Here is a 27,697-nt window from a genome sequence, read left to right on the forward strand (position 1 = left end):
AGTTGGGACGTCTTGTTGAAGTTGTACAAGACATTGGTAAGGCCACACTTGGAATACTGGGTACAGCTCTGGTCACCCTATTATAGAAAGGATATTATTAAACTAGAAAGAGTGTTGAAAAGATTTACTAGGATGCTACCGGGACTTGATGGTTTGAGTTATAAGGAGAGGCTGGATAGACTGGGGCTTTTTTCCCCTGGAATGTAGGAGACTTAGGGATGAGATTATAGAAGTCTATAAAATAATGAGGGGCACAGATCAGCTAGATAGTCAATATCTTTTCCCAAAGGTAGGGGAGTCTAAAACTAGAGGGCATCGATTTAAGGTGAGAGGGGAGAGATACAAAAGTGTCCAGAGGGTCAATTTTTTCACACAGTGGATGGTGAGTGTCTGGAACAAGCTGCCAGAGGCAGTAGAAGAGGTGGATACAAATTAAACATTTTTTAAAAGAAAGACCAGTTACATGGGTAAGATGGATATAGGGGAATATGGGCCAAATGTGGGCAATTGGGACTCGCTTAGTGGTTAAAAAAGGGGTGGCGTGGACAAGTTGAGCCAAAGGGCCTGTTTCCATGCTGTAAACCTCTATGGCTCTAAACTTCAGGAGGAATTATTTACCTCAAAAACATTTTGCAGAGTGATTTATTTTTCTCAGAATATCAATTAGGAAAGTCTTCACTGTCACGCTTCCCAGTGTAAACCAATCACTGTCACGCTTCCCAGCGTAAACCAATCACTGTCACGCTTCCCAGCGTAAACCAATCACTGTCACGCTTCCCAGCGTAAACCAATCACTGTCACGCTTCCCAGCGTAAACCAATCACTGTCACGCTTCCCAGCGTAAACCAATCACTGTCACGCTTCCCAGCGTAAACCAATCACTGTCACGCTTCCCAGCGTAAACCAATCACTGTCACGCTTCCCAGCGTAAACCAATCACTGTCACGCTTCCCAGCGTAAACCAATCACTGTCACGCTTCCCAGCGTAAACCAATCACTGTCACGCTTCCCAGCGTAAACCAATCACTGTCACGCTTCCCAGCGTAAACCAATCACTGTCACGCTTCCCAGCGTAAACCAATCACTGTCACGCTTCCCAGCGTAAACCAATCACTGTCACGCTTCCCAGCGTAAACCAATCACTGTCACGCTTCCCAGCGTAAACCAATCACTGTCACGCTTCCCAGCGTAAACCAATCACTGTCACGCTTCCCAGCGTAAACCAATGACTATCGGCCCAAACAATCTGACATGTGATTATTGAGTGGACAGGAAATCACATGACCAACTGAACAACATGTTGTGCATTGTGAAAGTGTTTATCAATGACATCATTAATAAATTTGTTATCTCTTCCTGTCTAGGGCCTTAAAGGTGAAGTTGGCATCTCCGGAGAACAAGGCATCCCAGGCCAATCAGTAATGTATTCCTGTCTAGTCCTTACTGTGGGGAGCTTCCAAAGACGATATGTATGGCTACTAGGATAACAGTGCAGAATAGGGCCGGAGGCTGGCCTCTTGTGTGGTTAACTATGGAGAGCAGACCTGAGTCTGAAATATTAATTGCAGTGAACCATGAAGAATTGCCCCTTAAACTGCATGACTACTGTGAGTTTACCGGTGCTGTGTAGTAGGGTCAACGCTTATGCATGTTCAGAGGGTGTGTGAATCATGGGAGTAAGGCCCAGGCTTGCATATAACTGGATGTTGGAGATGCAGAGACACCCTCTCACTGCCCAACCCCCTATATAATGTATAATGGGTTGTTTGAAAGGGATGGTGCGTATTTTAGCAGCCTCTTTGAGCAAGTGACCAAGGAGATTAGAGTTCAGAGAAATTCAAAGAGCTTTCATTCTTATTCATAGAGCATTCCATACGGAACACAATGCTGGCAGCATCTTCTAATGCCACCGTGGTTAATTCTTCACCAGGAGCTGGATATGTTTCTGGCCACAGTAGAATTACAAGGTGGCAGAGCATGTTGTTGGGAGTGGGTGGACGGGGGAGTGGGGGGAGGGGGTGGTGGATTAAGGGGAGTGCAGTGCCTAGTTACCCTAGAAATTCTGCTCTTTAAGCCTGTAAAAGACCCCTCCCTCCGAGACCTTGAGCCAGCTGAGAGTTTCGAATTGGCCCTTCAAGGTCTTCTGAAAAACTCAAAATATTTCCAAAACCAAGGCATCAATCCTAAAAGGGGCCATTCTCTTGCCATGGGACTAAAGAAGGACTCCCTTTATTTTCTTTGGCTTGCTGGGTCTAGCTTGAATCTTGGATAAGGTCAGCCTGATGCTGTCAGGTCAAGTCAGGGTGGGCCAGACAGAGGGTGAGCAAGTGAATGGCAGATAGCCATCCATCCATCCAGGCTGTGCTTGTGAGCCTGTCCCTGGGATCTGGGAATTGAATTTGGAGCTTGGAGCGAGGATAAACAGGAGCTTTACTTAATTACACTTCCAGCAGAGGAACAGGCTCTCAGGATTTCAGGAGCCGAGAGTCCAGGCTGAGTATAAAAAGCGTGCTGCACAGCCTATGATGTTTGAGCTCAATTTGCTTTGCTTCAGAATTGATTTATTTCTGTTTTTTAACCTGCAGGGCCCTCAGGGACTTCGCGGATACCCCGGAATGATGGGAGCAAAAGGCGAAAGAGTAAGCAATTTTTGAAACATACCTCTTGAGTGTATGGTTTGAATTGTGGGATGTGAATGGTGGATTTCCTTTCAGCCCAAGAAACTCTCCGCCTGATGCTGCTATTTCTCAATCAGATGCAAAAGAGTTATGCGCTTTCTACCTTCCATAGCTTAGAAGTCATGGCCGCTCTCAGAGCACAGGTTGCAGACCCCTGGCGAGCCAGTGGATCCAGCACTGGAGAGGCTCTTGGCCAAGGCTGAACTAAGGGAACAGATTCTCGTATTGACAATGTGTTCGTATGGGAGACAGGGTTAGATGTTGTCCCAAAGCAGAAATTGCCAGCTCTCAGAGCATGGTCTATTTAGATGCCATCTTTGATTCCATGGTTTCTGTTTTCACGCAGGGTCCCCGTGGTTATAAAGGCACGGTTGGTCCACCTGGTCGAATGGGTCCTCAGGTGAGTGAACGTGTGAACATTTCTCTCTCTCTCTCGAAATGAGCTGTTTTTGGCTCCCAACCATTAGAAGCAACAATGAGAAGGTGCACCATCAGGAGTGAGTGTGGAACTGCAGTACCCCAATCCTTCACAAAGAAACACATTGCTTCATTCATTTGTCTCACTTTTTCTACTATTTAAAATGTACATTGACTTTTACAAAAGCACAATTGGGACAAAAGGATGTCACTTTCTAATACCATGCACAAGGCTGACAGGGCAGTTTTGAACCAGCCTTATAAACGATCCACAGATTTACATTTTAATTTGGGAATTCCTCCCCTTTGATAGTTTGGGTATCTCGTTGGTAATGATTATTGGGATGAGGTATGAAAGTGTAACTCAAGGTGTCACAACATCGGTAAGTCAGCTGATGGATCTCCAGTTGTACAGGAGAGTGCCTAGGAGTGTGAAATCTTTGTGAACAGAGCTACAGCTTCCAAAATACTGCAGGTTCTGTAAATGTGAAATAAAAACAGAAAGTGCTGGAAACAGCCAGCAGACCTGGCAGCCTCTGTGGGGAGAGAAGCAGAGTTAGCAGTTCAAGTCCAATATGGCTCTTCTTCAGAAATGGTTCATCCTAACAGGCGCTAGTTCTGAAGAAGAGTCATATTGGACTCGAAGCTAATTCAATTTCTGTCTCCACAGATGCTGCCAGACCTGCAGAGTCTTTGCAGTATTTTCTGTTTTACTCTCGATGATAAGCTTGTGTGCCATTGTGACAAATCATTCATTCATTCTATTCCCAATGATTTCATGCTGTTGACTTTATATTGACCTATTGACACTACTGTATAATATACCCTTCTCTTCACTCAATAGTGCTGCACAATTTAATCTCCTCCCTCTTTGTTTAACAACTCAAACAATTCTGGACCCAAATCCACAAACATTTTGGACAAGGCAGTAACTTAATTAGCAATACAGTGTAAATTGGTAAAGGAAGTGAAATTATTTTAATTCTACAAAGTATTTGTTTAGCTCTGGGTTATATTAGTCTCTTCCCTCCCCACACTCAGTTGACTGCATTAACACCAAGTTGGGAGGAGACCATGGGGGAGTGGGGGGCGGCGGTGATCTTAGCAAAAGAATTCTCAGTGCCAAATGAGCCTGAAAATGGGAGAGTTTCGCATCCGTTTTTTTGACGAGGTCACAAGTCAATCTGATGCTGCTCTGTGAAAAGAAAGGGTAAATCTGTTTCCCACAAGCCAGGTAGGGGTGGGGCCTAACCTCACCAGAAAGCCGGCAACTCATAGTAGATGGCGCAAGCATGCGTGAACAAATTTCTGTTTTGTACAACAGGACAGAGAGATCCTTTCCTCCCTGGAAAGTGCCCACCTCCCCATCCTCTATCCACCCCTGGATGATCGCACCTCCCTCCACCCCAGTCGATCACTGGTTGCAGAGTGTACAGTGTGTGTCTAATTCTTCCATGCACCCTCCGCTCCCCCAACTGATCTCAGTTGCAAAGTGGGCAGCTTCCCCCTGCCTGCCTCCCCTTCGGCCCTCCCACTTGGCACTGCCCAGTGCCTGGTAGGCACTGCCAGTGTGCCAGGCTGGCATTGCTGAAAAGACACTGCACCCTACCCCGCCCCTGACCTCCCAGGGGACCTCAGTGGCCTCTGATCCTGCCTACGAGAACATCACGACAGGTTCCCATTGGTGGGGACCAGACATGATTCTTACTGGTGAAGACCTTTTACTGGTGAGGCAGCTGAGGCAAGTGAGTCTGGATTATTGAGTCCTGAGCTCACTAATAATATTTAAATCAAAATTTAAATGTATTTAAATATTATAATCAGCCTTGAGCAGTTCCTGGGTGTGAGGCTGATTGTGCTGAATATCCGGGGCCAGGAAGATTGCGATAGGCGGGGAATTGGGCACAAACCTGATTTTTTGCCTCTTGCGATCTGACCAGCTTGCCCTGCCCATCATTCAGTGATTTGAGACGGGACTTTGACTTTCAGAGAGTGATTCCCAGATGCCAGAGTTTTGCTCTGAGTTGCTGCTTCTGTAACAAAGGGTAGGAGCACCGTCTAGCTTTCTATCGATGGGGAGACACCACAGTCCTTCTCGAAAGGCAGCATTGATTACCAACAATGGAACAAACAACTCTGTATTGTATTGTTGCTCTCTGACATGCATCTGCACCATCGAATACACTCCTCGGTTGGGCTTACACAGGAGGTGAGGGGACTGAGAGTTGCTGTGAGATGGAAGAAACCATGGCCAGAATTTCACTGCCCCGCCATGGGAATCAGAGTGGGAGGGTGCGGACCACGGGAAGGTCCATTGACCTCGGACAGGATTTTACAGTTTTGGGATGAGCGAGACCTTAAAATCCTGCCCCACATCTCTGGGTCCAGTGTACATTTTCTTAAAAGACCACTGATGTCCCCTTCAAGGCTTTAATACAAATTTAACACAACAAACTCCAGTTCTAGCAGTTCCCATTAAAAATCTCTCATTATGGATTTTGAGTTGCCTGGCTGTCACGTGGGATTATTCAGAACAGGAAAATCCCATTACGCCCAACAATCTCATCCCTTTTCCATGGATCCATTCCATCCACTCACCTCCTCCCCCAATTCCTCAACCCCACGTTCTCACTGTACCCTCTACCTCACCAGCACATTTTCTCCCCTCGATCCCATTGCTTGAAAACCATTCACCTTTTGATCCTTCACGCTGTCTCCTTTCTGCAGTAGCTGATGGTCTGAGCCTTTGGGTGACAGTGTTCTGTTTGATTTCACTGCTGATTTACCACCTTGTCCCCTGAGACCATTCATCGCAGGGAACACTTTACCTTCCCATTTCCACTTCACAAACCGAAACCAGGTTTATTGTCTGGAACACGAGCTGTGATTGGAGAGTGCGCATTGTTACACCCTGTCATAACGATGTTCTCACATCGCGGTCTAATCAACAGAGCTTAAAAGAGCCATCGGTGTCAGTAATGTGTTCATGAAAGGATGTTGATGAATGTGCTGAGTAAAACTGCTGTGCATCATCCTTCACTCTCCGCTCACCCCCCCCCCCACCCCCACCTCCCCGGTCAAGTATTATTGTCGCATTTAACTTTATTTCAACTTTACAATCTGATTTGATTTCTTCCTCTGCTTCCAGGGTAGACAAGGTCCCGAGGGACCTCTTGGAGATTTTGGTCCCAAAGGAGACAGGGTGAGTAATTTCAAACTTGTACCTTAACCTCACCGTGCCCCAGTGTTAGTGTGCACAGAGTGTGGGAGATTCATTTTGAAACTCCCACTGAAAAAACCAGCAGGATTTACTCCAGTTTTTACGCAAATTCAACGCTTAGACATTTTTGGGAGAATCCCACCCTTTGTCACAAAGAACAAAGATCAACAAAGAACAACACAGCCCGGGAAACAGGCCCATCGGCCCAACGAGCCCACGCTGCCATTTTAATATTATGAGTACCCTCCTCTATCTATGGTCTTTGTCTACACCTATTGGGGAAGATTGAGGGGAGACTAATTTAGGGACAATTTGTTAACACTAATTAGCCTAAGGGCACGTTTTTGGGGTGTGGGAGGAAACCGGAGCACCCGGACAAAACCCACGCAAGCACGGGGAGAATGTGCAAACTCCCACAGACACCAACCCAAATCCATGTATCTGCACAGCAAACAGTGATAGTCACTGAGCTGTCGTGTTGCCCGTCAGATGGTCCAGTTTAAGCGTACACTAACGACGTGAAGCACTAGGCAACTCTCAAAACAACATCCAAGAGCAGCCCTCGTACGACCCACCGCGTGTATGCCACTTGTTGGACAACAAGGCCGACCGAATCACCTCAGTCACTGTTGTAATATAACACAAATTAATGGAACATCTGTTGTGTGGTGTTGTCTCAGGTCACAATGCTGAAACACAGCTCAAAAAAGCTTTGGAATATGGGGGTTCGGGAGGAGGAGGCAGAGGGGTTGAGTTGGGAAGGGGCTTGGGGTGGTGCAGTATGATTTCACAGGAAGGTTACAATTTGGGGTAAAGTCCCAATTCAACACGCCCATTCCATTTGTCCAACAGTCACATTGAGCTTATGTTACTGGACGAGTAATCTAGACGCCTAGACTCATTGGCTGGCGACATGGGGCTGTGGCCTGTCTCCCCCATTCCCAGCATAAATACCCCAGGGGCGAACCTGCTGGGACTGCATCCAGTTCCCAATTAAGATTACTATTGGAGCCACAAACCAAGGTGAGTGGTGAGACGCTAGCCGAGCCGGGCTGGCACAGAGAGGGCAAGGCTGGGTGTGGGACAAAGGTGGTCAGACTGTGATGGGAGGGGAAATGTGGAGTTGGGATGAGGAAACTTCCGCTGTGTCCTGAGGGCCTGCAAAGGAGATATCCACTCTCCAGCACCCCCACCCCTGCCACCACAGTCCTTCTGCACTTGGTGTGACCTCAGTCTGGCATGGAGAAAATTCATGATGTGGGTATGCCGGCGTTGGACTGGCGTAAACACAGTAAAAAGTCTGACAACACCAGGTTTTAGTCCAACCTATTTATTTGATAATATACTCACAAGCTTTCGAGGGGACTGCCTCTTCGTCAGGTGAATGGAGAGTTCTGGCCTCAGACAGAGCATATAAAGCACAGACAGTTTAGAGATTACTGATTAGAATGCGAATCTTTACACCTAACCTGCTGTTCAAGACCTGAAGTGGCTGACAATGTGAGTGGAAGGAGCACTGATCACAGTTTAAAGAGATGTGTATTGTCTCCAGACAGGACAGTAAGTGAGGTTTTGCAAACCCAGGCAAGTCACGGGGGTTACAGATAGTGCGACATGAACCCAAGATCCCTGTTGAGACCGTCCTCATGTGTGCGGAACTTGGCTATCAGTCTCTGTTCAGCGACTCTGCGCTGTCATGTGTCGTGAAGGCCGCCTTGGAGAATGCTTACCCGAAGGTCAGAGGCTGAATGCCCGTGACCACTGAAGTGTTCGCCAACAGGAAGGGAACAGTCTTGCCTGGTGACTGTCGAGCGATGTTCATTCATCCGTTGTCGTAGCGTCTGCATGGTCTCCCCAATGTACCATGCTTCGGGACATCCTTTCTTGCAGCGTATCAGGTAGACAATGTTGGCCGAGTTGCAAGAGTATTTACCATGTACCTGGTGGCCAACATTGTCTACCTGATACGTTGCAGGAAAGGATGTCCCGAAGCATGGTACATTGGGGAGACCATGCAGACGCTACGACAACGGATGAATGAACATCGCTCGACAGTCACCAGGCAAGACTGTTCCCTTCCTGTTGGCGAACACTTCAGTGGTCACGGGCATTCAGCCTCTGACCTTCGGGTAAACGTTCTCCAAGGCGGCCTTCACGACACACGACAGCGCAGAGTCGCTGAACAGAGACTGATAGCCAAGTTCCGCACACATGAGGACGGTCTCAACAGGGATCTTGGGTTCATGTCGCACTATCTGTAACCCCCGTGACTTGCCTGGGTTTGCAAAACCTCACTTACTGTCCTGTCTGGAGACAATACACATCTCTTTAACCTGTGATCAGTGCTCCTTCCACTCACATTATCAGCCACTTCAGGTCTTGAACAGCAGGTTAGGTGTAAAGATTCGCATTCTAATCAGTAATCTCTAAACTGTCTGTGCTTTATATGCTCTGTCTGAGGCCAGAACTCTCCATTCACCTGACGAAGAGGCAGTCCCCTCGAAAGCTTGTGAGTATATTATCAAATAAATAGGTTGGACTAAAACCTGGTGTTGTCAGACTTTTTACATGGAGAAAATTGCCACAGGGACAGGTGGGTGGGTGGGTGGTGCCGACTGCAGCCACCATGGCATTACCCCAGTGAGTACATATTCCACCGACATATTCCCCACCTCTACTTCACCCTCCACAGTGATGGGAAAATTCAGCCCATGAGTTTAAATCCCAATATGGCAGTGGGATAATCAGTGAATTAAATCTGGAATCAAAAGCTAGCATTAATAACAACAATCATGAAAATTACTGCACTGTCAGAAAAATGTAACTGGGGTGCAGAGATGCCCTTGACGGGAGGAAATCTACTGTCCTTACCTGGTCTGGTCTACATGTGACTCTAGATCCACAGTAATGTGGTTGACACTGGTGTGCCCTCTATAATGGCCCAGCTGATCACTCAGCTGTATCGAAATTTGAAGAAGAATAAAGTTCGATGGGCCAGCCAGCGTTAGCCAGGCTCCGACCTGACAAAGTCATTCCCAGCCTGTCGACTCTACAAAGTTCTCAGTGACACCTGCAGTCTCGTGTCCAAATTGGGAGAGCTGTCTCACGGACTAGTCAAGTAACAGCCCGGTAAATTTTTAGAATTTATTTCACAGGATGTGGCCTTCACTGACTGGGCCAGCAATTTATTGCTCATCCCTAGTTGCCTTTGAACTCAACCAGTCACCCTCAACAAATTATACTTCACTGACAATGTCCCAGAACTCTCTCTCACCATTTTTGGGTGCATCCTGTCCCACAGGCAGGACAGAGCCAGCGGAGATGAGGACACAGTGCTTTACAGTCAGGAGGGAAGTTGCTCTGTGTGTCCTCAACATTGACTCCAGACCCCATGAAGTCTCATGGTATCAGCTCAGACATGGATAAGGAAATCTCTTGTCGCTTATCGACTGGCTTCCCTCAGCTGATGACTCCTCCATTTTGAACACCACTTGAAAGAAGCATTGAGTGTCGCAATGATGCAGAATGTACTCTGGGTGGGGACTTCAGTATCCATCCCACTGCTGACCAATTCCTGAAAGACATACCTACCAGACTGGATCTGTGACAAATACTGAGGGAACCTGTAGGAGGGACAAACCTACTTTACTCGGCAATCTGCCTGTTGCGGATACTTCTGTCTGCAACAGTATTGGTAAAAGTGACCTCTGCACAGTCCCTGTGGAAACACAGACCATTTTTATATTGAGGATAGCCTCTGTTGTGTTGTGTGGCACCACCACCATGCTAAGTGTGATAGACTTCAAACAGATCTAATAATTTAAAACTGGGCATCCATGAGGTGCTGTGGGCATCAGTAGTAGCAGAATCGTACTCAACCATAATCTGATGGTCTGGATATCCCCCACCCTGTCATTACTATCGAAGTAAAAAGTCTGACAACACCAGGTTTTAGTCCAGAGGCCAGAACTCTCCATTCACCTGACGAAGGGGCTAACCCCGAAAGCTTGCGAGTATATTATCAAATAAATAGGTTGGACTAAAACCTGATGTTGTCAGACTTTTTACTGTGTTTACGCCAGTCCAACGCCGGCATACCCGCATCATGATTACTATCGAACCCAGGGAATCAACCTCGGTTCAATGAACAATGCAGGAGGTCATGCCAGGAGCAACATGAGACATACCTAAAAATTAGGTGTCAACCTGGTGAAGCTACAACACAGGACTACTGCATATCAAAACAGCGGAAGAAGCATGCAATTCGTAAAGTTTAGTGACCCCACAATCCACTCAGCCCTCCTGGCATTTTCAACAATCTTCAACCAGAAGTGCTGAGTGGATGATCCATCTCGGCCTCTTCCAGAGGTCCCCATCGTCATAGATGTCAGCCTTCAGCCAATTCGATTCACTCCACATGGTATCGAGAAACAGCCAAAGGCACTGGAGACTGCAAACGCTATGGATCCTGACAATATTCCAGCAATAGCACTGAAGACCTGTACTCCTGAACTAGCTGCGCCCCTAGCCAAGCTCTTCCAGTATAGCCACAACACTGGCGTCTACCTGGCTACGTCTAAAATAAAGCAGAACAGCTTCAGCCCCATCAGTCTACTCGATCATTACTAAATCAATGGAAAGGTCATCAACAGTGCTATCAAATGCAACAATCTGCTTAATTTGGGTTCCACTGGGATCACTGGGCTCCTGGCCTCATTACAGCCTTCATCCAAACATGGACAAAAGAGTTGAACTCCGGGGAAAGCTAAGAGTGACTGCCCTTGACATCAAGGCAGCATTTGGCTGAATGTGGAATCAAGGGGTCCTAGCAACACTGGAAACGGGGAAATCCATCCGCTAGCTGGAGTCATACCTGGCACAAAGGAAGATGGGTTGTGGTGATTGGAAATCAATCATCTCATTCCCGGGACATCATGCAGGAGTTCCTCAGGATAGCATCCCAGGGTCAACCATCTTCAGCTGCTTCATCAATGAACTTCCTTCCATCTTAAGATCAAAAGTGGGGAAGATTCAGTATCATTCACAACTCCTCAGATACTGAAGCTGTCTGTGTCTAGATGTATCAGAACTTGGACCAATTAGCAAGTAACATTCACACCATACAAGTGCCAGATACTGACCACATCCATCGAGATAACAGCAGCCCCCTCTTGACATTCAGTAACACTACCATTGTCTCAAAAAAAGAATGATATTGAACTCAAAACATTAACTTTGTTTTGCCCTCTGCAGATGCTGCCATACCTGCTGAACTTTTCCAACTTTGATTATTACCATCATGGAATTCCTCAGAATCAACAGCGTGGGGGGGGCACCATCGGCTAGAAGCTTACACAAATCAGTCATATACATACTGCGACTGTAAAAGCAGATCAGAGATTTGGTATTCTGGTGTGAGTGACTGGCCTCTGGAACTTCAGACTCATCCTGCACTTAGCTGTACTATCCCCAATGTATAAACATCCCAATTGGCTTGAAGGGATCGGTTGAGTATTGCATGCCATTAAAATGGGTTGGTTGCAGTGTAATTTCCCTCTCCAAGCTAAACGTCACAACCCAAGCAGAGTGCCTGTTTGAAGGGAATGTGGATATGAGTTGTTAGTGCAGACAGCTTGGTGGCCTGGCTCAGAGCTGAGCTGTCGAATGTTGATACACCGTGGGAGTGCAGAATTCCTTTACATTCACCTTGACAGCACGATACATAATAAGGCCAGTTTCGCTGCTGGCCATTGTTCCTCTGCTATGGTTTGTGTGTCATGCATCCTTTTTCTGTTTGTGAAATGTATTCAGGTGGAAACGTTGTCCAAATTGTTTACCCACTTCCTGATTTCTGTCTCTTTGCAGGGAGTGCGGGGACAAAGGGGGCGGCAAGGTCCCACTGGACTCAAGGGACAAAACGTGAGTCATATTCTATGTATTAACAACAACAGTTGGCTCACAGCTGGAACTGGGTGCCGCCGCCAGTCAGTAAATTATTTCTAGATGCGGTCCAGGTTCCTTTGCTATTTGAGGTTGAATTGCTGTTGGATGGTACAGCGCAGGGTTGGTGCTGGGATTTTGCCTCTGGTCTGTATACAGGTAGCAGATTCCAACCAACGGGCAGACAGCTGCAATCTTTGCTCAGGGAGGTTGGGTCAGTGTTCCTGTTCCTGATGGCTAGTATTGGCTAGTACAGCTGTGTGGATGTTGGACAGAGGACTGAAGACCTCCATGGTAGAATGTTCGACTAGTGTCCATTGTCATGGAGAAAGGCTACTTGGGTCAGGTAGCACAGGACCACTGGGAACTATGAAATCTATATCTCAGCATAAGAGGGAGAAGATGGGAGAACATTCAGCCCCTTAACCATGTTCCATTATTCAGTTAGATCATGGGTGATCTGCATCTCAACTCTTGTTATAGCTTTGATTCAATAATATCCTCGCCTAATAATTGATCAACCTTAATTCTGAAATTTTCAACTGACATTCGTAAGAACATAAGAAATAGGAGCAGGAGTAGGCCACCTAGCCCTTCGAGCCTGCCCCGCCATTCAATAAGATCATGGCTGATCTGAAAGTGGTTCAGTTCCACTTACCCACCTGCTCCCCAAAACCCTTAATTCCCTTATCCATCAGAAATCTATCTATCTGTGACTTAAATATATTCAGCCTCCACCACTTCAACGGGCAGAGAATCCCAGAGATTCACCACCCTCTGAGAGAAGAAGTTCCTCCTCAACTCTGTTCTAAACTGACCCCCTCCCTTATTTTGAGGCTGTGCCCTCTAGTACTGGTTTCCTTTCTAAGTGGAAAGAATCTCTCTGCCTCTACCTACCTAGCCCCTTCATTATCTTATATGTCTCTACAAGATCCCCCATCAGTCTTCTAAACTCCAACGAGTACAGGCCCAATCTACTCAATCTCTCCTCATAAGCCAACCCCCTCATCTCTGGTATCAGCCTGGTGAACCTTTCTCTGTACTCCCTCCAAGGCCAATATATTTTGTCGCAAATAAGGGGACCAAAATTGCACACATTACTCCAGCTGCGGCCTCACCAGTACCCTGTACAGTTGCAGCAAGACCTCCCTGCTTTTATATTCTATCCCCCTTGCTATAAAGACCAACATTCCATTCGCCTTCCTGACCACCTGCTGCACCTGCAGACTGGGTTTTTGCGATTCATGCACAAGGACCCCCAGGTCCCTCTGCACCGTAGCATGTTGTAATTTTTCACCATTTAAATAATGGTCCATTTTACTATTATTCCTTCCTTCCTTCTGGAAATCTAAATATACCACATCCACCGGTTCCCCTCTGTCAACCGCACTCGTTACATCTTCGTTCTCAATGGTTTTTACAGGAGAGAATTTCCCTGACCTTTTTTATGATGATGTGCATCCTGGCATCCTACCTGGACAGTTCTAATTTTAAGTTATACCCCTTGTTTTAGACTTCAGACAACACTAGTTCTCCACCCTGTCAAATCCTTTTATCTTAAGCACCTCAGTAAGATCTTCTACATAAGAAGGAATATCCAGTATTGGTTTTATTTGTTAAGGGTCAATGTGTGGGAATGTGTAAATAGCACCATGCATAGAATCGCTACAATGCAAAAGGAGGTCATTCAGCCCATCAAGTCTGCACCAACAACAATCAATCTAGGCCTTATCCCTGTAACCCCATATATTTACCCTGTTAGTCCCCTTGTCACTAAGGGCAATTTAGCTTGGCCAATCAACCTAACCTGCACGTCTTTAGACTGTGGGAGGAAACTGGAGCACCAGGGGGAAACCCACACAGACACAGCGAACATGTAAACTCCACACAGACAGTGACCTGAGGCTGGAATTGAACCTGGGTCCCTGGTGCTATGAGGCAGCAGTGCTAACCACTGTGCCGCATAATGATGATGTCAGAGAACACATGATTAGGAGAGGAGGGGAGAGTGTTCATGGCCTCAGCAGTGTAACACCTCATCATGAATAGCTGTATATAGTTCAGTTGTATAAAATAAACCCAGTCATTTTTTGAACATACCAACGTTTCTGTAATCATTATGAAGCTAGCTAACCAATATACAGCTGAATACAAGTCTAATCTATGCAATCTCTCCCCATCATTTGATCCTTTAGTTGTCGTTTTAATATGCCTGAACAGTATTACAGCATGGCATCACTCAGATGGAAGTGTGTCATTGATTTCAGTGCTAGTTTCACTTTTGCCTTTAAGTAGAGCACACACACATACAACTTTACTGCTGGTGTCTTCAAGGTTTATATATACCTCTATGTATATACTTGTATATCTGTTCTCATGCTTAGAAACAATAAGCGAACCCACAATGTGTTTACCTTATTCCTTATAAGTGACTGGTGTTTTTATATAATTATAACTCGTATCATTCTGGTGAATTTATGCTGCACTCCCTCCAAGTATATCCTTCCTGAAGCTTTAGATGACTGTAATGTGACTTCCTCACTGGATGTGTTCCTGCTTATAAACTTCACACTGATGCACTCGTTCTCCGTGCACTGGTTCCCTCTGCTTACTCTGTCCTGTGTGTTTTATTACAGGGATTACCAGGCATCGATGGCAAGGATGGCACCCCTGGGGTTCCTGGTATGAAGGTATTTAATGGTGAAAAGTTTAGACTTAGCTTGGGGATAGTTTCATTCCTCACTGGAGTTTAGGACCATAATGTTGAAGTTTGGGGGGGTCTGCTTAAAGCAACGGCCCACTGGTATCCCACATGCACAAGCATACGCACACACATGGTTTGGATCCCCTGGATGGTGAAATGCCGAGGACAGCATCAGGGGTCATGTTACTCTTACAGACTGGGCTTCAAATCTCAGCTTTTAATAAATGGATATATCTTGGTGTTAGCTCCAGTAAATGTGTGCACAGTGGTTCAAGAAAGAAAGAGCTTGTGTTTTTCTAGTACCTTTTCACACCCTCAGGTCATCCCAAAGCACCTTACAGCCAGTGAAATACTTTTGAGGTTCAGTCAGTGTTGTAATGTAGCAAACAGTATAGACAGAGAAAGGTCCCATAAATGTAATGTGATAATGACCAGCTGAACTGTTTTACAGTGATACTAGTTGAGGGGTAAATATTGACCAGGACACTGAACTCTTTGTTCAATGGTATCATTTTATCCCAATCAAAGGATCTCATTTTAATCTCTCATCTGAAGAACGACATCTCAGACAGCGCAGCACTCCCTCAATGCTGCAACAAAACTGTTACAGACAGGAGGGAGACAAACTATTATTTTCCTCTCACCAATGATCATAAGCAGCAGGGGTTTAGAATTATTATTAAAATATGCTGTGACCACACATGTGCACACACACACACACACATGTGCACGCACGCACACACATACACACACGCACACACACACGAGGTTTTACAACTATGGATTGTAAGAACTACAGAAATGGAGATTAGTTTAGGTGACTTTGAGAGTGAGAAATTGAGTGAGAAGTTTCCGTTGTGATGGAGTTCACATCCTGAACTCCATCACAGAGTTTCTGATTGGAGAAAGCAACACAAATATTCTTGAAATGAATGATGCTGCAGAACAATGGGCTTTCTGTGCTTAGACTGTTTGACAGGTGTTGTGATGTGGAGATGCCGGCATTGGACTGGGATAAAAACAGAAAGAAGTCTCACAACACCAGTTTAAAGTCCAACAGGTTTATTTGTAGCAAATACCACAAGCTTTCGGAACAGGCTGTTCCTTCATCAGGTGGCTGGGAGTTCTGATCACAAACAGGGCACAAAGACACAAACTCAATTTACATGAATAATGATTGGAATGTGAGTCTTTACAGCTAATCAAGCTTTAAAGGTACAGACAATGAGTGGAGAGAGCGTTAAGCACAGGTTAAAGAGATGTGTATTGTTTCCAGACAGGACAGTTAGTAAGATTTTGCAAGTCCAGGAAGGTTGTGGGGGTTACAGATAGTGTGACATGAACCCAAGATCCTGGTTGAGGCCGTCCTCATGTGTGCGGAACTTGGCTATCAGTCTCTGCTCAGTGACTCTGAATTGTCGTGTGTTGTGAAGGCCGCCTCGGAGAATGCTTACCCGAAGATCAGAGGCTGAATGCCCGTGACCGCTGAAGTGTTCCCCAACAGGAAGAGAACACTCTTGCCTGGTGATTGTCGAGCGATGTTCATTCATCCGTTGTCGTAGCATCTGCATGATCTCCCCAGTGTACCATGCTTCGGGACATCCTTTCCTGCAGGGTATCAGGTAGACAACTTTGGCCGAGTTGCAAGAGTATGTACCGTGTACCTGGTGGATGGTGATCTCACCTGAGATGATGGCATCCGTGTTTTCAAGTCTTCCTACTGCAATAAAAATAACCTCATATTTCACTGTGTTATCCTCCATCTCCACTCTTTTGCCCACTTACTCCAACTGCTTACATTTCTTTGCAGACACCTTGGTCTGTAGCTACCTTGCTCCTCAGCATCAGAGTAGGGGGTTATCTCAAACATGTGCTGGGGAATCTCTCTCGGACGTTCCCTGGTGAGGAGTTACACAGCAATGAACCGGGAGGGCTAATTTCACCTGGACAATTGCGCTGGGCCAGGAAACATCCAACAAAGCGACTTATATCACTAACTATGGATAGAAGTGCCAATATTACACCAATAATTGCTTTCAAAGAATTTGAAGAACAAAAATTGCTTCTAATTTCAGGGTTACTATTTTAAACACATAGACTGAGCCCACATGGACCAAACCCCCTTCCAAAATATGGACCCTAACCTCCCTACTAATCAACCCACTATAGGATTTTCAATATGAACACACACACACACACAATAATACACACACATGCACGCACACACACAGTAACAGACACACACACGCAATAATACACGCACATGCACGCACGCACACACACAGTAACAGACACACGCACGTACACACACATACACACTTCATTATCAATGTGAACACATACACAACACACACGGTAATGCATGCACACACATTTCCTGATCAATGTGAACACACACACACACACACACAGAGAATAACACACACACACACACACACACACACACTTGCACATACAGACTCCCTGATCAATGTTAACACACAGTCACACACACGCACATATACAGTAACATACACACAGACATACAGAGTAACACACGTACACACACACTAACACACACGTAAACATACATACTTCCTGATCAATGTGAACACGCACACAGACAGTAACACACACACAGAAGCACACACTTCCTGATCAATGTGAACATACAAACACACGCACACACACAGTAACACATACACAGTCACATACATAAACACAATAAAACACACATGCATGGACGCACAGTAGCACACTTACACACACACACATACACCCACACAGAGTCTCACACGCGCATGCACGCACATACATACACACACACACACACACGTGTACATACTTCCTGATCAATGTGAACACACAGGTACACAGAGTAACACATACAGAGTAACACACAGTGTCAGATCACTTCCTGATCAATGTGATCACATATGCGCATGCAGACATACACAGTAACACACGTGTGCATACACAGGAACACAAGTGCGCACACACAGTAACACACACACAAATAGTAACACACACACTGTAACGCTCACAACACACCGTAACGTGCACACGCATGCGTGCACACAAACCCACACACACGCACAGTAACACACACACACGCACTTCCTGATCAATGTGAACACACACAACACACACACATAGTAACACACGCAACACATAGTAATACACATACACAATAACACACAGTTACTAACACACAGTCACACACAGACACAATAACACATGCACATACACACACTAACACACACACTAACACACACACTAACACACACACTAACACACACACTAACACACACACTAACACACAGACACAATAACACACAGAGTCATACACACAGATACAATAACATATACACACACATGTACACAGTAACATGAATATACACACATGTACACAGTAACACATGAACACACACGTACACAGTAACACGAACACACACACACGAACACAGTAACACACACGAACACAGTAACACACTGACAGTAGGGGGCCCAGCACGGATTCCTGTGATATGCCACTGATCACTGGCCTCCAGTCGCTAAGAGGGAGAGAACGAGAGTTGAGATCGGTCCTCACTGAACTGTATAGGAAGATATAGATGAGATGGTGAAAGAGGCAGATGGAATTTAACCCTGGAAAGATCCGATTGGATCAATGACCTGATTGCTGTTAACCCTAGCTATGAGGGCAGATTCAAGTGCTACACAAGAGACTGAAGTGTATAATCATGTATTGACAGTCCTGTACAGCACTGGGGGAATGCTGCACTGTTGGGAGTGCCGATGAGATATTAGCCTGATGCCTTGTCAGCTTCTCAGGTGAATGTTTGAAGAGCAACAGGTGAGTTCTCCTCAGTGTCCTGGCTTATATTTATCCCTCAGCCAATCATTACTGGTCATCATCACGTTATTGTTTGTGGGATCTTGTTTTGCATAAATTTGCCGTCAACGTTTCCCTACATTTTAATAATGACTATAGTTCAAAGAGGATTTAATTCACTGCTTTGAGATGTCCAGAAAAGCACAATAAAAATGCATGTTCTTTCATTCTGTTGATTAAAGTCATCACCACATTTGATGTTTAGTGGTCTGAGTTCCATCCCTTTGTTGTAAAGACAATTGGACATCTTTTCAGTCCATATTAAAGAGATGTTGTCTCCATTCATTTACTCTATAGAAAAGAGAAAGAGAGAACAAGAGTTGAGACCGGTCCTCACTGAACAAAGTATTAAATAAAGAAAATAAATTTCAATCCTTCAAAGTTAGCAGGGCCAGCCAACATATCATGGAATTAGTAAGAAAGGGGATTGTGGTGAACATTTTGGAAAACCAGGTGCGGTCACGGGGTTGTAGATGAGTGGAGTTCAGGAAGGAGCAGGAAGTGAGTTGGAGTTCTTTAAAGTTGAGTGTAAAGAGGCAAATAATCTTTTCTAACAGTGATTTCTCTCTTAAATTCTTACAAACTGATTGGTTCAAAATGGTTTCTTGTTCCAAGAGAGAAGGACCACAGTAATGCTCTGTAAGTATCCTCAAGAAAAGGTGATGTGGTAATGAGTGGTGAATTCACTGCCATTTCTCTTCCAGGAATGCCTATCTTGAAGAAGTACGGTGATGGGATTTCCTCCTGTCCTTTTCACAACCTTCACCTTCATTCCTTTCCATTTTCCTCTCTGTATTTGACAAAGTGTTTACCAAATCTTGCTTCCTTAGACACATTTCCTTCCTCAGTGACTGTCTCCATCTCCAACTCACCCCATGTGGATTCCAACTCAAGTTCCATTCCTCATGCTTTGTGTCCGCCCAGGGTGACAGGAATCTCCGGGATATACTGCTGCTCTCGCCACATTCTGAGATTGACATTCAGTGCCATGCGCTGCTATGTGCACAGTCAGTATCTCCTTCCTGTGGCATTGACTCACCTTTTCTCAAAGCTGTGCTTGCCCTCAGTTCCATTGTATTTTTTTGTCTCATCCGATGCCTGAACAAGAAGGTTTTTCTCTTTCTTTCAGGTTAAGGAATACAAGTTCCTTAACTAACACCAATGCCCATCCGAAACCCTGTAACACCATCCCATCCCTCCGACTCCAGTCCTTCTTTAATCCCAGTCACTATACTCTCTGACCCGCCCCTCCCTGATACTCAACATTCTGTACTCAGTGAAAGATTCAGTTTCATCACCTGCTATCTCCACCTCAATGAATCTTGGGCTCGGCATGACGCTAAACTCTTCTTCCGTTACCTCTGTTTTCATGCTCACTTCTTTGGGCAGAAGTCTTTTCCTCTATTCATTAGATCCTTTCACCCATCTCCAGTGTTCTCCCTCAACCTCAGTCCCTCTCTCTGGCCTCTGCTCCTGATCTTTTCATGGAGAACTGTCAGTGTGACATTGACTGTTTCGATTTCTCTGCTCCTCTCACCTACTCCAACCTGTCTCCTTCTGAACTTGCTGCACTCCATTCTCTTAGGTCTAACCCTGAGCTTGTGATCAAATCTGCTGAAGAGGATGGTGCTGTTGTTATCTGGTGTACTGAGCCCCACCTCGCCCAGGTTGAGCAGCAACTCTCAGACCTCTCACCTTCCCTGGACCATGGTCCCACCACTGAACATCAAGGCATTGTTTCCAGGACTGTTGCCGATTTCATCTCCTCTGGAGATCTTCCCTTCACAGATTCCAATCTCAGTCTCCCATCTTGAACTGCCCACTTCTACCTCCTTCCCAAATCCACACCAGGATTGTCCCATGTGGTTAACAGGACACTCAACCATGTCCAACCTGGCTCCTGCACCTCTGCCCTCACCCCTTCCCTTCCCTTCCAGAACTATGATTGGGTCCTCCTTGTCCTCACTTTTCACCCCACCAGCCTCAGCATTCAAAGGATCATTCTCCGCCAACTCCAGCACGATGCCACCATGAAACACATCTTCCCCTTATTCCCTTTGTCAGCATTCCACACGGATCACTCTCTCAAGGACACCATGGTCCACTCCTCCACTGCTGCTCCCAATGTGGTCTCATCTACATTAGGGAGACTAAACAGACTGGGTGACCACTTTGGCGATCATCTTCGCTCAGTTCATAAGCGTAAACCTAATCTTCCTGCCACTTGCCATTTCAACTCACCACTTGCTCTCATGTCTGTTACGTGTCTGTCCTTGGCCTGTTGCAGTGCTCCAGGATTGCATAACGTAAACTGGAGGAAGGATCCCTCATGGTGACACAGTAGTTAGCTTTGCTGCTTCACAGCACCAGGGACCTGGGTTTAATTCCGGGCTTGGCTAACTGCCTATATGGAATTTGCACGTGTCTGCGTGAGCTTCCTCTGGTTTCCTCCCACAGTCCAAACAGGTGTGAGTTAGGGAGATTGCCCGTACTAAATTGCCCCAAAGTGTCGGGGGATTAGCAGGGTACATATTGGGAGGTGATGGCCTAGTGGCATTATCACTGGACTAGTAATCCAGAAACTCAGCTAACATTCTGGAGACCCGGGTTCGAATCCCATCACAGCAGAGGGTGGAATTTGAATTCAATAAAAAAAATCTGGAATTAAGAATCTATTGATGACCATGAAACAATTGTTGCTTGTCAGAAGAACCCTTCTATTTCACTTTAGGGAAGGAAATCTACCGTTCTTACCTGGTCTGACCAACATGTGACTCCAGCAATGTGGTTGACTCTCAACTGTCTTCAAGGGCAATTAGGGAAGGGCAATAAATGCTGGCCCAGCCAGCAACATCCATGTCCCATGAATGAATGAAGAAAGGTTAGGTTATGGGGACAGGGCTTGGGTGGGATTGTTGTCAGTACAGGCTCAATGGACTGAATGGCCTCCTTCTGTAGTGTAGGGATTTTATGATTCCATGGCCTTCTGATTTGGTATTTATAGCCTCCTAGACTCCATACTGAGTTCAAAAACTTTGGACTATGACCTTTCTCCTCCATCTTGACCTTTTTTCAAAAATCCAAAACATTTTTTTTCCAATGCAGACAACACCCCACTGTACCACTTTGTCTCACTTTGCTTTCACTGAATAATATTCTCCCTTTAACACATTCTGTTAATCTTATCCTTGTCACTATCAGCACCTTCTTAAGCTTTTTAAAAAGTTTTCATTTATTATTGTCACAAGTGGACTTATATTAACACTTCAATGAAGTTACTGTGAAAATCTCCTAGTCGCCACACTCCAGCACCTGTTTGGTACACTGAGGGAGAATTTAGCATGGCCAATACACCTAACCAGCACATCTTTGGACTGTGGGAGGAAACTGGAGCACGCGGAGGAAGTCCATACAGACACGGAGAGAACGTGTAAACTCCTTCCAGTGACCCAAGGCTGGAATCGAACCTGGGTCCCTGGCACTATGCGGCAGCAGTGCTAACCACTGTGCCACTATGCTGCCCGCACTATATAGCCCTTCACACTGCCATTAATGCTTCTTTAATCTTGTACCCAATGCATCTTTGCTGTGATCTCACCTGAGCTCCCATCTATCTGCTCTGCTCCAGCCCCTTTGATACAATATATAATCCATCACATTTCTTCCTCTCATTGTCTCTGAAATACTCAGAACAGTAACTCAGATCCTCTCTCCACGGATACTGTCAGATCTGCTGACTTTTTCCAGCATTTTGTTTTTACATCTGATTTCCAGTATCTTGCTCTTCTGTTTTTTATTGGTTTTATCCCCATTGGCACTGTGTCAAATGTTTAGTAGCTAACACAGTTGCACAAAGACAGTATCTCTTCATACAGTAACTGCAACCTGCAGAATGACTGAGGACTAAACAACAACAACAATGCAAGCTCCCTCCACTCACATACCCCGTGAATGACATTGGGCGATACACTGGACTGGAATGTTCTGATGTTGGGGATAAAGGAGGATAGAGAATGTACGTTTGTGGAACACTGAATAAACTTCTCCTTATCATTCTTTCTCTGTAGGGAGAAGCAGGAAGAGCTGGAATTCCAGGACCAGCTGGTCCCCAGGGAGGAGCTGTAAGTCTCACCAAGTATCTATTAATCCGACCCAAACGTACGCAGAGGGGGAAGAGGGGCCTGTGGCAGGCAGATGTTCTGCGGTTGCAAGGGAAGGTGCCTTGGGAAGGGCATGAGGAGTTGGGAGTGATGGAGGAATGGACCAGGGTGTCATAGAGGGAGTGGTTCCTGAGGTGGAGGTGGGAGGATGAGGGGAAGTTGTGTTCCGTGGTGGCATCGTGTTTGGAGTTGGTGGAGGATGATCCTTTAAATGCAGAGTCTGGTGGGGTAAAAAGTGAGGACAAGGGGGAGCCCTATCATGGTTCTGGGAGGAAGAGTAAGGGGTGAGGCGGGGGGTGAAGGAGAACCTTGGTAAAGGGAAAAGGCAGATATGTCTTAAGTGTCATTTTAGAAGGTGGCATCATTCGAACAGATATGACAGAGGCAGAGAAACTGGGAGAATGGGAACTAACTTTATTCACCAATCTTTTTCCCACTTTGTTTTCTGAAAGTCTTGGGAAGTGGGGATCTGGCCAGTGGGTGGATTCCAGCAGGTTTATTTATTTGAGGAAAGTTAACTAAGGGCATTGCTGAAGGAGGATGAGAAGCAATGGAAATAAAGTTTCTTGGGGAAGGCGCCCAATGTAGATGGAATAGGTAGCAGTAAATTTCCAGCGTTAGCTCACATGCTTGTGTTGTGTAGATATATAGAAATGAGAAGAATATGTGGACTTCCCACACTTCCCAGATCCAGCAAATGGAAATATGTAATGGAACTGAGATGGATAGCACAACACAGTCTTGCTGCTGAAAGTGGCCTTAATATTTCATAGAACATAGAACATTACAGCGCAGAACAGGCCCTTTGGCCCACGATGTTGCGCCGACCAGTTAAAAAACAATGACCCTCTAACCTAAACCAATCCCTTTTCATCCATAAACCTATCCACGGATCTCTTAAATGCCCCCAAACTAGGCACATTTACAATTGCAGCAGGCAGGGCATTCCATTCCCTCACCACCCTCTGGGTAAAGAACCTACCCCTGACATCCGTCCTATAACTACCACCCCTTTATTTAAAGCGATGCCCCCTCGTGCTAGCTTTATTCATCCGAGGAAAAAGGCTATCACTGTCCACCCTATCTAAACCTCTAATCATCTTATATGTTTCAATAAGGTCCCCTCTTAGCTGCCTTCTTTCTGGCGAAAACAACTCCAAATCCCTCAGTCTCTCCTCATAGGGATAAGAAAGAGGGGAAAACACTGAAGGTACCTGCCCAGAGTCACTATCCTACAAAGATAGCTCTGACATGCGTCTGTATCCATGTGTTTGGGTGAATGCATTGCTATCAGAGTTCAAACCTCAGCTGCTGAAAAAATTATTCAGCAGATAATATCAGAAGTGACCACGAAGCGATTAGATCATTGAAAAAATCCAGCAAGTTTACAAATACTGTATAAAGAAAAAAATCTGCAAGTGAGATCAGCACCTTCAGGAACTGTATCCCAGTGAGAGTCAGCACCTTCAGGAACTGTATCCCAGTGAGAGTCAGCACCTTCAGGAACTGTATCCCAGTGAGAGTCAGCACCTTCAGGAACTGTATCCCAGTGAGAGTCAGCACCTTCAGGAACTGTATCCCAGTGAGAGTCAGCACCTTCAGGAACTGTATCCCAGTGAGAGTCAGCACCTTCAGGAACTGGATCCCAGTGAGAGTCAGCACCTTCAGGAACTGTATCCCAGTGAGAGTCAGCACCTTCAGGAACTGTATCCCAGTGAGAGTCAGCACCTTCAGGAACTGTATCCCAGTGAGAGTCAGCACCTTCAGGAACTGTATCCCAGTGAGAGTCAGCACCTTCAGGAACTGTATCCCAGTGAGAGTCAGCACCTTCAGGAACTGTATCCCAGTCAGAGTCAGCACCTTCAGGAACTGTATCCCAGTGAGAGTCAGCACCTTCAGGAACTGTATCCCACTGAGATCAGCACCTTCAGGAACTGTATCCCAGTCAGAGTCAGCACCTTCAGGAACTGTATCCCAGTGAGAGTCAGCACCTTCAGGAACTGTATCCCAGTGAGAATCAGCACCTTCAGGAACTGTATCCCAGTGAGAGTCAGCACCTTCAGGAACTGTATCCCAGTGAGAGTCAGCACCTTCAGGAACTGTATCCCAGTGAGAGTCAGCACCTTCAGGAACTGTATCCCAGTGAGAGTCAGCACCTTCAGGAACTGTATCCCAGTGAGAGTCAGCACCTTCAGGAACTGTATCCCAGTGAGAGTCAGCACCTTCAGGAACTGTATCCCAGTGAGAGTCAGCACCTTCAGGAACTGTATCCCAGTGAGAGTCAGCACCTTCAGGAACTGTATCCCAGTGAGAGTCAGCACCTTCAGGAACTGTATCCCAGTGAGAGTCAGCACCTTCAGGAACTGTATCCCAGTGAGCGTCAGCACCTTCAGGAACTGTATCCCAGTGAGAGTCAGCACCTTCAGGAACTGTATCCCAGTGAGAGTCAGCACCTTCAGGAACTGTATCCCAGTGAGAGTCAGCACCTTCAGGAACTGTATCCCAGTGAGAGTCAGCACCTTCAGGAACTGTATCCCAGTGAGAGTCAGCACCTTCAGGAACTGTATCCCAGTGAGAGTCAGCACCTTCAGGAACTGTATCCCAGTGAGAGTCAGCACCTTCAGGAACTGTATCCCAGTGAGATCAGCACCTTCAGGAACTGTATCCCAGTGGGAGTCTATGCCTCACTAATGTGTTATTGAGAGGCTCCACCTTCTGAAGATGGTGGGAATTGTAAACTGAATTCAAGAATGTCATCAGTGGTTTTGTGTCTAATGAGAATTATTTGAGTGATTCGGAAGTTTACAGATTATGTTTCCTTTCACAGGGTTTACCGGGTCAACCAGGTCAGAAGGGAGCAGCTGGCTCTAAGGTAACAAAACATTCCTGAAAACATTTGGTTATTTGGAAATCCTGTTCTCAGTTGGAATAATACACGCCTTTCACAATGTCGTCTTTACTTTGCCAATTTATGGGACCCGAGAATGTGATGATGTGATGTGGAACAGTTGGTAACCTCCTGCACTGATCCTGATGCCCTGGGTTCAATCCCAATCCATGGGAAGGAGGATGGGTTCATTACATGGCCGAACAAAAGGAATTTTAAGTTGTAAATCCTTCCAACGCACAGCAGGTGGTATAGGTGGGAGAGATCCCTGTTCAGCCAGTTGATGGATAGAAGTTGGAGGTGTGACCAGCTCTGTCCACAGCTCCAGACATGCATGGAAAAGTGTGTGTTGTCACAGTGACTCCAACTCCTTGGGAGGGAGTTGTTTGATTCTGGTCAGCCGGTATGGATCTGATTTGAGCCAACAGCACAGGGTTCGATCCCCAATCCAGCTGGGGTGGATTCAGGAGCTGCCTCCTTGTCCCACTCCTGATGGGGATCACAGTGCTGTGGATCAGACCTGCCTTCAGGCAGGGGACTCAGCAAGTTGCGAGAAGTGATTTAATTTTATCTGTAGGTTTTTAGAGCTCCAGGTTCGTGCCAAAGAATCAGCAATTTCCACTCTGACGGTACAGGGAGCAATGTCGTGTGCATCGCTGAGCTCCTTTATCCTTCTCCTGATTTTGAATTGACCAGACCCGTACTTGTGTCAGACAGATTTTAGAATTGGGATTAAACCCAGAAACTAGCACACTGGATTTTGCCTCTGAATACACTGACCTTCAAGTTTATATACCCAGACCCCACTATCAGTTACCCCAGCTGGTCATACGCTCAGGATTCCGGGTGGTGGGGGAAATGGCACTGGAAGCTGAGACAGGAGAATCTGGGAATGCAGCTATTGATGTACATCTGACCCTCGAATTATAGAGCGCAGCAGAAAGCCTCATTTCTATACGCCTGAACTGTTTGCGAAAGAGCTGCCCAATCAGTGCCATGCTTTGCTTTACCCCATATCCCTTCAGAATTCTCTCCTTCAGGCGGGGATCCATTCCAGCTCCTGATAGTAAACCAATCAGGAGATTATATATATGCAAAAGGAAGTTTTCAGAAATGTGGAAGTTTCTCAGCACTCTACCTAGACTACACAGTCTGCTGAGCCTCTCAGGCAGATGGTAGGGCAGTGGTAAAGTCTAATGCCAACCTTACCTAGTCTGGCCAAAGTGTGACTACAGACCCACAGCAATTTGGTTGATTCTTACTCTTATGGAATAGTCAGGCAATCCACAATACAGAAAAGACAAAAAGAATAGAACTGCCTACCGTTGTTCTGGGTACCAGAAAGGACCAACACACTCAGCCCTCACTTCTAGATCCTGTTTAACTTCTTCTTGAGTTCTCTGCCTGCAATGTTTTCCTCATTAACATCTGTGCCAAAATTGGGAGAGCTGTCTCACAGACTACCAGCAGCAGCTTGACATAGACATACTCATGGACTCGTACCTTACAGATGCCAACATCACCATCCTTGAGTATGTCCTGTCTCAACAGCACAGACCCAACAGAGGTGGCAGCACAGTGGTATAGAGTCAGGAGGGAGTTGCCCTGGGGGTCTTCAACATTGACTTCCGGACCCCATGAACTCTCATGGTGCTGGGTCAAACATGGGCAAGGAAACCTCCCATTGACTATCACCTATCACTGTCTGTCAACTGATGTATCCGAACTCCTCCATGTTGAACGTCAGTTGGAAGAAGCACTGAAGCTGGCAAGGGCACAGAATGTACTCTGGGTGGGGCACTTTGATGACCATGAGT

At 46.0% G+C, this 27,697-nt stretch overlaps 1 protein-coding gene across 1 annotated transcript in view; it reads left to right on the forward strand.

The window, feature by feature from the left end:
* The window catches only part of LOC145357699 (uncharacterized), a 116,394-nt gene that overhangs the window by 62,298 nt on the left and 26,399 nt on the right, over positions 1 to 27,697 (forward strand). Inside the window, exons 13-20 of the mRNA XM_080211124.1 lie at positions 1,365 to 1,418; positions 2,586 to 2,639; positions 3,025 to 3,078; positions 6,244 to 6,297; positions 12,181 to 12,234; positions 14,892 to 14,945; positions 22,901 to 22,954; positions 25,821 to 25,865. Coding sequence (XP_080067250.1) covers positions 1,365 to 1,418; positions 2,586 to 2,639; positions 3,025 to 3,078; positions 6,244 to 6,297; positions 12,181 to 12,234; positions 14,892 to 14,945; positions 22,901 to 22,954; positions 25,821 to 25,865 — 423 coding nt within the window. The remainder of the gene's footprint in view (positions 1 to 1,364; positions 1,419 to 2,585; positions 2,640 to 3,024; positions 3,079 to 6,243; positions 6,298 to 12,180; positions 12,235 to 14,891; positions 14,946 to 22,900; positions 22,955 to 25,820; positions 25,866 to 27,697) is intronic.

Source organism: Carcharhinus amblyrhynchos, chromosome 24 (assembly GCF_965287045.1).
Source record: "Carcharhinus amblyrhynchos chromosome 24, sCarAmb.v2.hapA, whole genome shotgun sequence".
Lineage (NCBI taxonomy): Eukaryota > Metazoa > Chordata > Chondrichthyes > Carcharhiniformes > Carcharhinidae > Carcharhinus > Carcharhinus amblyrhynchos.